This window comes from Antedon bifida, chromosome 3 (assembly GCF_963402885.1).
Source record: "Antedon bifida chromosome 3, ecAntBifi1.1, whole genome shotgun sequence".
NCBI classification, from domain to species: domain Eukaryota; kingdom Metazoa; phylum Echinodermata; class Crinoidea; order Comatulida; family Antedonidae; genus Antedon; species Antedon bifida.
In genome coordinates this window covers 3,304,148-3,317,071 of record NC_136228.1, presented here as the reverse complement: position 1 = coordinate 3,317,071, position 12,924 = coordinate 3,304,148, and the positions used below count along the sequence as shown (strand labels likewise).

At 30.1% G+C, this 12,924-nt stretch overlaps 2 protein-coding genes across 2 annotated transcripts; both read left to right on the top strand.

Moving 5' to 3' along the window:
* Nucleotides 1-1,440: 1,440 nt before the first annotated feature.
* On the top strand, nucleotides 1,441-3,553 carry LOC144838568 (uncharacterized). The gene is made up of 3 exons (XM_078693984.1): nucleotides 1,441-2,075; nucleotides 2,422-2,551; nucleotides 3,454-3,553. The coding sequence occupies exons 1-3, from the start codon at nucleotides 1,535-1,537 to the stop codon at nucleotides 3,458-3,460; spliced, it is 678 nt and encodes a 225-aa protein (XP_078550110.1). The 5' UTR covers nucleotides 1,441-1,534; the 3' UTR covers nucleotides 3,461-3,553.
* Nucleotides 3,554-3,641: 88 nt separating this feature from the next.
* On the top strand, nucleotides 3,642-12,732 carry LOC144837383 (uncharacterized). Its single transcript, XM_078692456.1, has 12 exons — nucleotides 3,642-3,783; nucleotides 4,253-4,345; nucleotides 4,885-4,959; nucleotides 5,291-5,335; nucleotides 5,735-5,797; nucleotides 6,173-6,223; nucleotides 6,674-6,736; nucleotides 8,368-8,424; nucleotides 9,674-9,736; nucleotides 10,202-10,255; nucleotides 12,404-12,460; nucleotides 12,551-12,732. The coding sequence occupies exons 1-12, from the start codon at nucleotides 3,651-3,653 to the stop codon at nucleotides 12,730-12,732; spliced, it is 936 nt and encodes a 311-aa protein (XP_078548582.1). The 5' UTR covers nucleotides 3,642-3,650.
* The last annotated feature ends 192 nt before the right edge of the window (nucleotides 12,733-12,924 follow it).

The window sequence follows — 12,924 nt, the reverse complement described above, 5'->3', positions numbered from 1 at the left end:
ATATTCTAAAAAAATGAAAGAAATTACATTGGAAGATGACTCCAAATATTGGGAAACTCCTGCGATTATTGAGAGGTTTGCATATAGTTTTTTTGTTTTAAATGGTTACCTGTACAGCAAGTTGTATTAGCAGTTTAACAGAAATGCAGTCGACGCTATGCAGCAGAAATAGACTTTGTGTTACACCTTTTCATATATAAATTTTTCTAAGTAATTCCAAAATAAAATGATTTAACTACTCTGTTGTTCATTTTTATTCTGAATAATGCAGAAATTGAAGTATTGCAGCTGGTCCCTTTGCCCTTGTTGTTATTTCAAACTTAGCCTTTCTGCTTAAATGCTTTTTGTATTTTAAATTAAATGAAGTGTGAACAAGTTGTAGTCCTGTATAACAAAGCTTTAAGTATTTTGTACATACGTTATATTTATTTAGACATTTTCAACTTCTTGAGCACTATTGAATTTTTTTACATACAGAAATTCATAGCAATAAGTTAAATTTTGTCTATATTAAATTATTCTATATTCTAAAAATATTGCATTACTGTTCTCATAGATATAATAGTTCACTATGATATCTCTATGCTGTTCTACAGTATACCTGATTATACAGTACTGTACTTTGGAATTTGTATGGTTCCAAATTGAATGAAAAGGTGCATAACAATAAACTATTAATATTCAAACTAGATACTGATGACATGTTATGCTTTAAGTATTTTGTACAAAAGATCTGAGAAATTCAGTCAACTGTTCTGCATGGACCTTAGTGTTTGTTTAATACATTGGGAAGGAAGAAGGAAAAATAATTAAGTGTATATGTTTGTCAATCAGAGAGTTTTTACAGTATAATAACCTATGGAATTGCTGTGGAATATAGTGGCTTCTATCACAAACATAATTCATATCTATCTTCAAGTGTGTAAGTATATAACTATTTAAAAAAAAACATTTTTTGCATCACTAAAGAAAACTTTTGTATAGACTTGATAACTTAATCTATACTACCATGCTTTCATGAAAATATTGGGGTAGTATATTAAGCAAGATGGCTGCAATTATTGCAATCTAAATCAATAGAAATTAGTATTGCACCAATTTTACGATTAGTTATTAGTTTATTAAACATTAACAAATCAAATCATTACTACAGAGGCCACACCACCCACACAGTGGGACATATTTGAAATAAATTAAACCCAAATTTTTATAGGGACTGTATATCATTCATGGTATCAGATCAACTAGTTTTATTTCCATTACCTAAGTAACATATACGATCAAACCACCGGCCATTTACTGACTGCTGACTCTTGTATGGGACTGCTGACTCTTGTAGTTACAGTAATCGTATTACTTTAGCAGTCCCTGACCAATTCATCTTTGTACATTGTATATTATGTTTTGTTGGTCAAATAAATAAATGAAATGAAATTAATAAATAGATTGATAAATAGATCTATCACAACTAGAATTTAAAATTAGACAACAAAATTATCATTTTTTCACAGAAAAATCAAAATGCAATGAAATCATGGCAGACTTGAATGAGAAATTTGATGAGTTGAAAGCTAATCTTAACAAACACTATGATGGTGAACATTATTGTTGGTTAAAATTCTGCTTATACAAGTCTTTAGATATAGGGGACTTTTACCAGAATGAAAAACCAGTAATAGCACATGAGTTGTTCAATAAGCTTGAGCTAAAAGGTTATATTACACCTACTAATGTCAGCCTGTTGTTGGAGATTACAAGGATCACAGAAGTTAAGGCTGCTGAAGATCTTGTACTTGAGTTTAAGCAATCTAACCAAGATCAGAATGCTGATAAACAACTACATGCATTGTCACCATATCGGAAACGCTTGTTTAAAGCTTTAAAAAACGTTGACAAAGAGAGTTTATTGTGTGTTATTGCATACTACAAACTGACGTCAAAGTTTGCCTCCAAAGATATTTGGAAAGTAGTATTCCACCTTGAGAGTAATGGAATATTAGCAGATGAACCTGACAAAATAGAGAGATTTGCACTTCGTCTTAATGAATGTGCAAAGAATCTACTACTTGCTAGAGGTAATACAAACTCTTTCTCAGTAAATGAATGTAGTTTTATGTTTAATTGTATGTAGCTTTATGTATATACTGTATCCTAATTAAGAACCCCCTCTGAAGCAAAAATACAAATTAAATATATGTTCTTTTTAGTGAATTTTTAATTGTTTTTTATGTATTTAGATACGACAATATATAAGCAATATATAATGAATAAACATTTAAATGAACATTTTGAATTTGAGACAAATATATGCTGTTTTAACACTTTTTAGTGCTTTAGGCCATTTTACTGATTCAGCTTCTGAGGAATTTTTAGAAATCAATACTAATAATATGTTTTTAATTGTTCTTTTTTCTTTTATAGTTTCAGAATTACAGATGACTCTTTATACAAAACAGGGATCATCCTTCAACTGGGAAAAATGCTCTCAGCTTAAAGAATATTTTGCAGATGTATGCCCATCTGTCAATCCAATTACAATTGAATGGCACAGGTATCCCACTACTTCATTCTTCCTTCTTCTATACATAACTGATCAAGCTGGCCTGTCAAAACTAATGGACATGCATTTAAGTAAAGAGCTTCTCAGGGATTTAGCACGCATCATTGAACCACGATATTGGAAAATGTTTGAAGACAACTGGAAGACAAACATTGAACCAGATGATTATGCAGTTGCTTCAAGAGAACTTGAAAAAAGTAAGATTTCATGCACTCATTTACATTAGGAATCTAATCAAGTTTAATTGATGTCATACATTATTGAATACAAAAAAACCACCACTTATTCTTTTTGTTATAATAAATAAGTATAAAGTATCTATACTTGGCTTCAAATGTGTTATTTTTGCCACAATTATTGTCCAATCCCTACATTTTACTTTAGTACTGTAATATTCATTTAAAATTCAGTAAATTAATTAATTTTTCTTGCAGTGGATCACTCTGAAGAATGTCCAGGTAGATTATTTTATTGGCTACTATTTTTTTTAAAACTTTAATTTAGTACATTTTACATTTAAGCAGATTGAGCACATTTTTTAACAATGTTGGTTTTTCCCAAATTGTGTTATGACCAGTTTTCAGGCCCAATGGCCACTAAAACTAAATTGAAAATATATTTATTTATATTTAAGGATATGGTTGACATTATTCTCACAAATTGTCGCTGGTGCATCTCTGTCCTTTGTTTAGCAATCCTGTTCATCCAGCCAAGACAGCTTTCTGTTAAAATAATCAGGCACCATCACTGATAAATAAATAAATAAAACCATACTGTGGATTTTGCATGCAAATCCCATCAAACCACGAAAAAAAAAACTATGGTTCGTTTTTTGATTGATTGTGATTTATTACTTGAGAAAGTTTAATTTCCATACACATTTTATCTTTAAGGTGCTGAGTTAAAGTTATGTCTTTGTGAAGACGAAAGTTCAAACTGCATATGGCCTATGAATTTTTTCTTTAAAGGAGTTTATAACTTAGTTGATTATTTCAATAAGTTTTATTTAGAAGTCACATCAGGCGGATCTGGATCATTGGTGTTATATCTGGCTGCGTATGACACTAAAGCATTGCAAGACCTTTGGAAGATGTATTCAAGTCAAAAGTTGCACAGCGATTTAGCAACAATTGTAGTAGACAAATTCCAGCAACAAGAATTGATTGATGTTAAAATTCATTACAAGGATTTCAAAGCTGCTGTGAGAAAGTTAGAGGAAATTGGTAAGGCATTTGCAAAATTATAGAAGAAAAAAAAATCTAATCTAATTAACAAATTGAAACTAATATACCAAAATATACTGTCATTTATTTACATTTGTTTGTCTTTTTACCAATTAAAGCTATTTAGCAAGTTGATAACTTCCATCATAAATTTCACACGGAGAGGGGTGAAATGGGAAGGGTTAAAACAATTTGCTAATAATAATATTAATATTACCGATACCTCATACAGTTTTGTACAGTATTATGGTAGAGACAGCAATAAAATGATACTAGAAATAACCAGTGTTAAACGTTTTAATAACAGCCTTTTATTCTATTTCCTTTCCTACTCCTCTACCCATGAAGTCTCCACTACTGCCCTCATCGGCAGACTATCGGATACCACAAGTATATTAATGTACAATGGTAGTAATAAGAAAATCAAACTATGAGTTTGGAATGACTCAACATTTTAATTATTTAACAGAGAAATTAGACCAAGCAAAAATAGCTTCTGAGGAATTTTCAACCTTATGTAGAAAGGAACAAGAATCACTCAAAAATGTTGTAATAGAAAAAGGTGAGTCACTGCAGTTAAGAATTTGTAAATCTTAAATACGGTAATAAAAAAGACATTATAGGCCTACAAGTAATACAAGTGTATTTTAACTGATATGGATCTGGAAATTAATAAATAGGAAAGTAGCAATTGTTTACACCTAAAATCGATTCTTTATTAATTCTCATAAATCAATGATTTTTTTTTTTTTTCATGTGTTACTTTTTATATTTATATAAAATTTACAATTGAATTTCAAAAAGGGATGAGATAAAATTTAAATCTTATGAGGTCTACAATATTGTCTATAAAACGCATAAATTAATCTGATAAACTGGTACCAAAAAATTGTCCAGTCTTAAGTGATAAAGGATGTTACACAAAATCTAAGTGTATGTGAACTGAAAATAAATAAATGGGCTGAAAAAAAATTACCAGTGCTGTTCTGTTGTTAAGTCTAATAAATTTAATACAGTAATGGGTGTATAATAGAAGTAACAGTAATGACTGTTATAAATACCAAACAGTCTTTCTTTCTTATGTTAATTTTGTTTACCCAGCAGATGTAACTTCTTCTGATATTGGACATGCCACACTAACTACTGATGAGGATCCAGAGAGTGTCGGAACAAGTGGTGAGTTCTTTTATTCATGATATAAAAAGTTAATGATAATCTAAAAAGTTTAGTGATAAAGTTATTGATGTTCACAGATTGTCAAATGCCAGCACATACAAATAAGTATCATTTATTGAGTCCCTGGAAAAGAACAAAAACAATTTACTTAAATTGTTTGGTAAATGCATTGCTTTTTTCATTTAATGGTTTCTGTTTATTGCTTTATTTTATTTTATCTGCTCTGTATTAAGTCAACCATGGTTTTTTCCAATTTTAAATTGTATTAATTTATTTATATTCAACCTTAAACAGATTTAATGTTATGATTATTTTGTTACCTATTAAACAGAGAAATCTGAAGACGTGATCGGAAGCAATGAGCAAGGATCAGAAGGTTGTTAAATTTATATGGATATAAACATTTTTACCAAGTGCATTCTCAAAACATGTATTACAGTATCAGTCAAGACTTTTGCCACTAGAACGTTTACACTTTACATGGATGGAAAATGTATTTTAAATTAAATCCACCATCTGTAGTAATAATTTTGATCAAACATAATGTTGCACCTAGTAATAAGAGTAGTTGTTTTGACCTATACCTACATTATGTAGACCTACACCTGGGTGGAGAGAGGCAAACATAAGTAAAGTAAGTGACGATACAAGCAATGCAATGGGCTTTGCATTCAAACTCACAATCTCACAGGATCAATAGTAATGTCCAACACTTTTTTTTTTAAATTGATCTGCCACTTTTTATTATCCTATTTTCATTTGTACCTAAACTTAGCTGCTTTTGAAGGTGACTGTTACATGCTCTCTGTTATGGACCAAAGTGTTGGATCAAAAAGTGGTAAGTGGTAAGATATGACTTGAAAACTAGCTCATTTGTCCCTTAACGGCATAAATGCAAACTCTATCTTTGTATCAATGAAATTAATAATACAGATTAAACATAATGCAGATAAATAAATAAGTTAAATGACTCAAATAAAGTCAAGTAAAATGTGCGAATGGAGACCAAAATAAATGAAATTTATGGCATGGTCACCAGTAAATAAGAGTCACAAAGAGCAAATTGTTACAGTTAAATAAAACTGGGGATAAGCATCAAATATAAAAAAAAAGAAAAAGGAAAGAATACAAGGAAAATGTAAGACTTACCTGAGTAAAAAACCAGCTTAAACATTCTTTGTTTTTTTTTTTATTTTTTTTTTTTTATTCCTAGAAGATGCAGCTATTTCTGTTACGGATCTGAAAAGTGTTGGATCGAAAATTGGTGAGTCCTTGTATGCTGATCAAACTTCATGTGTATGTAATCCTGGAGGAAATTGAGATCCAATTGATACACTTGATAATCCATTAGTCTAAATTTAGGCAAAATTTAAAATTGACATGGTACTCTAGTTAGCACTGATGGTGTGCTTTATGTGCATGTTCTTTATTCATGTGTACATCTGTAGCAAAACAAAACAAACTAAGTAAAATTTGATAAATGTCTAGTAAAAGTTTGATTTTTTGTATATGACTAAATATTTATTGATTTTCAAAGATGATTTCACAGCCATGTATAATTGAAAAACATAAATACTTTTTAATACATAAAACTATATTATTAAAATGAAAAGGTTCAAATATATGACTTGCTATGTTTAGGAGAGTGAATCTAACCTCATTAACTTAAAATTGATACGAATACTATTACTATTGTTCATATCTCCAAATCTAGCTTCCTCTGAAAGTGGAAGGTTCACCCTCTCTGTTATGGAACAAAGTGTTGGATCAAAAAGTGGTAAGTTCTTTAATTACCTTTGAAAATAGGACTTGAGAACTACCTCATTTGTTCCTTTCATGTCATGAATGCAAACTCTACAGAGGCAGATCCAGCGGTATAGTTAATATTAATATCAGGGCGGACGCAGGGGTCTGGCCCCAGTTGCCACTAAATTAAAATTTAGATCCTATTTCATCATAATATAAAAAGTATTAACGTTATAGATGTCCAGGGTTTGAAGAGCTTATGTAAATTGACAAACTGCAGCGTCAAATCAACCAGCAGTCAACAATACCGCGCACAATTTACCGGCGGTCAGCTTAATTTTTTTGTGCGGATATGTTTCTAAACATTATAATTAATTTGTATTGATTACAATTGCCAGAATTTATTAGCCCATTAAAAAATAGAGTACACTATAATAACTATGGTAGGCCTAACATGTACTGTAATTTACAATATAGCAACCATTACATATTCAACTGTATCAATATCTATTTATTGATATATTTATTTTCCTCAACAAATTATAATGTAATAACTATTGAGCTATAATAAGCATTGGATTTTCTTTTTCACCGAAAGTGCGCTTTTTTTGCCACCTTTTCATTCATACGCAAGTACCTCAGTTTTCATTTTTAACACATCAATTGTTAATACATTTATATAACGTGAGAGTGCCATTTCCGACCATCTATTAAATTAATATTATTATCATCATCCATACAATACTGAAGTTAACAAAAGTGTTGTTATCTGATGACAAATAATTAATTAAGATCCCATATCATAATTAATTCTCATTAAATCAATTCATAAATATTAAGTGTATTCCATGAATGCCAACATTGTGTTTTTATTGTAAATCAAATACTTTGTCTGAAATACATGATTAGAAACCAAAATCACAATGATGTATCTAGCTTATTTAGATCCGATTTTATGCACATTTTAGAAAAATATGAGGCCATTTCAGAAAATACAATATAACAACTATTAAATGTATCTGAATGTATAAATATAATGGATTCCCTGACCGAGATCATTCATCTAGCTTTATTAATCTCACTTTTTTTGTTGCACTTTTAAATAAATTTGACAGCCATTTTCGCAAATGACTAACTAAAAATTAACATCATATTTATTATATCTATAAATTAATTCCTTTTCTAAAGTACACTTACCAACCTAAACGTTATAGAAACTTTTTAACTATTTTGTGTAGGCCTGTAATTTTGAAACAGAACTCAATATAATCGAAAGAGAATTAAATATCATTGCTCTTCAAAGAAAGAGGATAAATATAATCAAGTTGGCTGTCTTTTCTCCTGACCATTTGTGTGTATTTAGCATTTTTCTGATTTTCTTCGACAATTCTACCTGTTCTGTCCTCGATATTGTTTGTTCTAGATCATATTTGTTTTCCTTTCACAATTGATTATCGCACCAAAAGTGGATACATCACAGAAGAAAAATGAAAAAATCAATATGCCTGTTATGTATGTCAGTATTTATAGCAGGCCACTTAAATATGACTGAAAAAATGTATATATAAATAAGTTATTTTATAAACAATTTAAAATGTACAAGCACACCCTAGTGTTTAATGTAAAAGTCATAATTAAACAGTTTTATGTGATTTTTATTAGCTGCACAAACATACTCCGACACAACTGATTTTGAACAAGAAATAACATCTGTTGAAGGTAGGTAAAAATACCAATATGTCAATTTACATGAAAATAATGATAGTTATATAGTCTCGGAGTATGGTCACTTTAATTTTTGACTGTCGTTGTAAACGCCATGGGCTATGGCGTGGTTGAGTTACAGGTAAAGGAGTATGGTTAAACCAATAAATATAAGCCAAAATCATCTACTATCGAATCTTTATATTTCTATAATAATTACGTTTTCCTGCCGATAAATCAATGTATATTTAATTTGTATTTTATTATATGCAATCGAATCTTATATTTTATTATTATTTACATACTATCGTATCAAATCTTATTGCATTACATTATAAATATACGTTATAACTATTTAATATAATAGTATTATTATTTAAACACTATCGAATATTATACAGTTTTACATTAATAATTATGTACGGCATTGCCGAATCTTTATATCTCATTTACATACTATGGAATCTTATACAGTATTATATTAACAATTATGTACCCTACGGTATTCCGAATCTTTATATCTCATTTACATACTGTGGAATCTCTATACAGTATTGCATTAACAATTTACGTACGGTATGGCCGAACATTTATATCTCATTTTCATGGAATGATATATAAAATAGATAGAGTAGATATAGTTCATAAAGTTCCTCATAGTAGCATTACATCTTATTACATTTCTATTTCGGTCTCTGACCCATGGCGTGGTTGTTTTTATTAGTAGTAATTCCTAATTCGTTTTTACATTTACGTGTTATTCCATTGTATTGTAATACATTGTTTGTGTTTTCAATAAAGCAACGTGGGACGAATACGCAGAGGAACGCGCACAGCTAGAGCACTATGCTGGCCGGCACCCAAGTTTTTAGCAGGAATTCACGTATAATAATTACTGTACTGTACAGATACTTGCATCTATTTAGTTATTAAAACTCATTTTAAATTGTTTTAATTTCATAAATATTATATATCTGAAAGGATATTAAATAAATCAATTGCTGTCATTATGTTATTTTAAGGGGCATTCCACAATATTTTTAGTTGTGTGCAAACGCGAATCTACAGCTCACTACAGTATGTCGGTCGATCGGTCGGTAAATACTAATTCAAATTTGCGCACGCCACTGCAGCCATGTATATGGTCTTTTTATGAGAATGTAACTAGACATAACTTAGTCTCTATAATCACAATAACAATCACCGCTGAAAACAATTGTTTTGACAACCATTATTGAAAGTTCAATGTAATTTGTTTTAACAGGTTCAATAAGCTTCTATACAGGTCGTAAACGAGAACTTAAAGAAAAACTTGCTGAAACTCAACGTGAGTCATCATCATTTAGAAACTAATTATTATTAAAACAACTAACGAACTATATTTGGAATAAAAAATGGTTCATTACTATTGCAATTTGCAATTGGTGATAAGTTTACCTTAAAGGTCAGAATTGTCATTTCCGGTAATTTTTTACTAAGTTGTCCTATTAGACTGAATATGAGTGTACATCTTCTGATGAATTTGAGACCCAAAATTACCTTGCTGTGACCAGTGGTTGTCGAGATTTAAGGACTTATTGGTGTTTGGTCTTATAACCTTTCACACTGACCTTTTGCCACATTTTCAAAATGTGTAACCAAGCCAAAAATGATTGTTTGACCACCCTAAACAAATTTCTGAAGTCAAATTCTCTGGACCTGAAAGTGCATACAAAAGTAGATCTAGCTACTAATGTACAGTAAATAAGAAATCGATAAAAATTTGTAAATAATAAATTATTTTTTTTATTAGGAATCTATGAAAATCATAAGCAAAATCAAGAAGAAGAACTTTCTGAAACAGAAGGTGAGTCATACATAATCACTAATTATTTTAACACACTTGATACTATTGGTTGGTTGATTTGTTGTCATGTGCATTTTATTTGGTACACATATACTTGCTTGCTCTAGCATTTAATTCTGAACTAGAGATAGATGCCATGTTTATGGCCAGATGAAAGGGGCTACCCTGTACATTTATAGCTGTTGTGTCGCAAAATAATTAAAAGATGAAGGTGTTAGCAAAATGACCAGGTACACTTACTTTGGCTACATGCAGAGTTTGTTGGAGGCATAGTGAAGAGATTTCAATGTACTGGTATATGTCTTCAACTGTTTTGATGTTGCAAATACTTTTGTGTTATGTTCCTGTGCTTGGAGGATGACTGTTGTTGATGAAGGATTCTGGTGGTGAGAGGATACATTACCCATATGTGGAATGCATCCTCTTACTTACTGATGTTGATGTTTTTTAGATGTTGTTTAGTCTAATACTAATAGTGCATATCTGTTTGTCTGACAGCTTAGTTTTATCACCTATGAACTTATCTTGAAAAACATAAATAATAAAACTTGTCCTAAATATTAAAAACCTAACCCTCTAAATAATCTCTCTCAAACTAAAGAAAATAGTAAAAAAAACTGTCAAGTAGAGAAGCAATCCTGCAACCCCCATGGGCCATAACCGCAATACAAGTTCATTGAGCCATCCAGCTCACCGATCCAGTTGGGTTTTACTTTGTATATGAATTAATAAAACATACGTAAGCATTTTAACCGACAAATCAGAACAGTGTTGACATCTCTTCTTGTAAGTCCTATTCATCATCCAAGCATCCCAATGATTTCGAAGACGTTGCTTCCGAAGACATGTCGAATCCTAACTCCACATCATTATAGTTTATCATTATTCAAACACATTTAAAATTGTTTTTTAGGGTAATACTGTGTTTATTTATTTATTAAACTTTATTTCTGATTTCTCCATATACAATACATATAAAAATATAAAAAGTAAGCAAAACATTCAAACTATAAAAATATCATGTGAAATAATGGGCAGCACGAAAAAACAAACTGAACCAAGGTGCTCAAGTGCTCAAGTACTTCATTCCTTCATTCATAATAACTATATTTACAGCTTTAACATTCTATTGTCATTTAAATATTAATAGGTGGTTCAAACTTAATTGTTTAAATTAAATATTTCTTATATTATTTTGGAATATATGACCTGGTCATAACTATACAGTGATCTTTAAAATAGCAATGAAGAATGAACGGCTTGAACTGGTTGTTCAAATTATACGAATTAGAAGTATCTTTGATGTTTTCATTCATTATCTTGCTGTAATATTACTAACAATAAACACAATAGCAAAGACAAAATCATATGTAAAATCAAGTTGAACATAGATAAACAAACTAGAGATAGTTAAAAATTTTAGATATAGTATTTATTGAGACAAATCATGAACAATTTGAGGGAATAAGTGTTAAATTAAGCGTTTTATAGAAACAGTACTTAATATAGGGCCCTTTAAAAATACTACTTAGTCTTAGTCTGAGTTGTGTAAATAAAACTTGTTTGAATAAAATAAATATAAATAAAATATAATGATGTATGGGGAAAATGTCTGGGGGAAATTTCTTAGGGGGCTATGGTCCAGTGTAGGGGGGAAATACAGTGGGGGGGGGGGGGGGGAGGTGGGGGGAAATACAGTGGGGGGGGAGGTGGGGGGAAATATTCACAACACTAGGTGCTTTATAAATCCAGGATATTATTGTTATTATTATTTATGTTTGAAACATGGTAAAAATAATATTTTTATAGTAGCTGGCCTATATACAAATATAAAGTCTTGAAAACCTAGCCGTTGATATTCTATTTAAGAAAAAAGTGGGTTAGGCGTTAATTGTACATTATTCACAAGCCTACACCGGGGACATGAAATAGGACAAAATTATGCACAACACATGATATGAAATCAATCAAATGCCAATAATACACTTATTATAAAATGTGTTATTAAAACTAAAGTACAATTAAAGTGTATTCATCACATGTATCGCATGTTAAAATACAATAAAAGATAAATAATGAAATAATCAAAAAGAAGCTAAAAAAAGCTTGTAAAAAAATTTGATACCATATATTTTATGTCTTTTATAGATTTACTAAGGCACTATGAATCGCTTAAAGAAAAACTTAAAGAGATTAAAAATAAAGGTAAGTTTAACACATTCAAAAGTAGCATTAGCATTTACAAAAATATTTATAAAAATCCTAACTGTATTTGATTTCTTTTGATATGTGTAGGAAACCCAGAAATGCAGAAGAAAGAGCTACTTTTGTCAACTGAAGGTAGGTTTTGGAAACAATTACATATACTAGAGGCCACTCAATCTCAGTTCAACATAAAAATTTCCTTTTTTTTTAGTTTTACAATGAACGTTAAGTTCAACAGAGTTGTGAAGCAAACTGTGACCGATAGAAAATGAAATGATAATATTGTAAATAGTTTTTGTGGATTGTGACCACCTTTGACCCTACCACAAAATTCAACTACTGTTAGATGATGGATAACAAGGCCATATACATGGCTGCAGTCGCATGCTCTCAATTTTGAGTTAGAGTGTGCATGTGACTAAAAATTTAATTTGGACAAATTTTGGGTGATAGATTATTGTGAC

Coding starts and splice junctions, on each gene's coding strand:
- LOC144838568 (XM_078693984.1), top strand. CDS start 1,535: ATGGCAGACTTGAATGAGAAATTTGATGAGTTGAAAGCTAATCTTAAC. Junction 2,076..2,421: donor GAATCTACTACTTGCTAGAG/GTAATACAAACT, acceptor TTTCTTTTATAG/TTTCAGAATTACAGATGACT.
- LOC144837383 (XM_078692456.1), top strand. CDS start 3,651: ATGTATTCAAGTCAAAAGTTGCACAGCGATTTAGCAACAATTGTAGTA. Junction 5,336..5,734: donor CAATGAGCAAGGATCAGAAG/GTTGTTAAATTT, acceptor ACCTAAACTTAG/CTGCTTTTGAAGGTGACTGT. Junction 6,737..8,367: donor AAGTGTTGGATCAAAAAGTG/GTAAGTTCTTTA, acceptor GATTTTTATTAG/CTGCACAAACATACTCCGAC.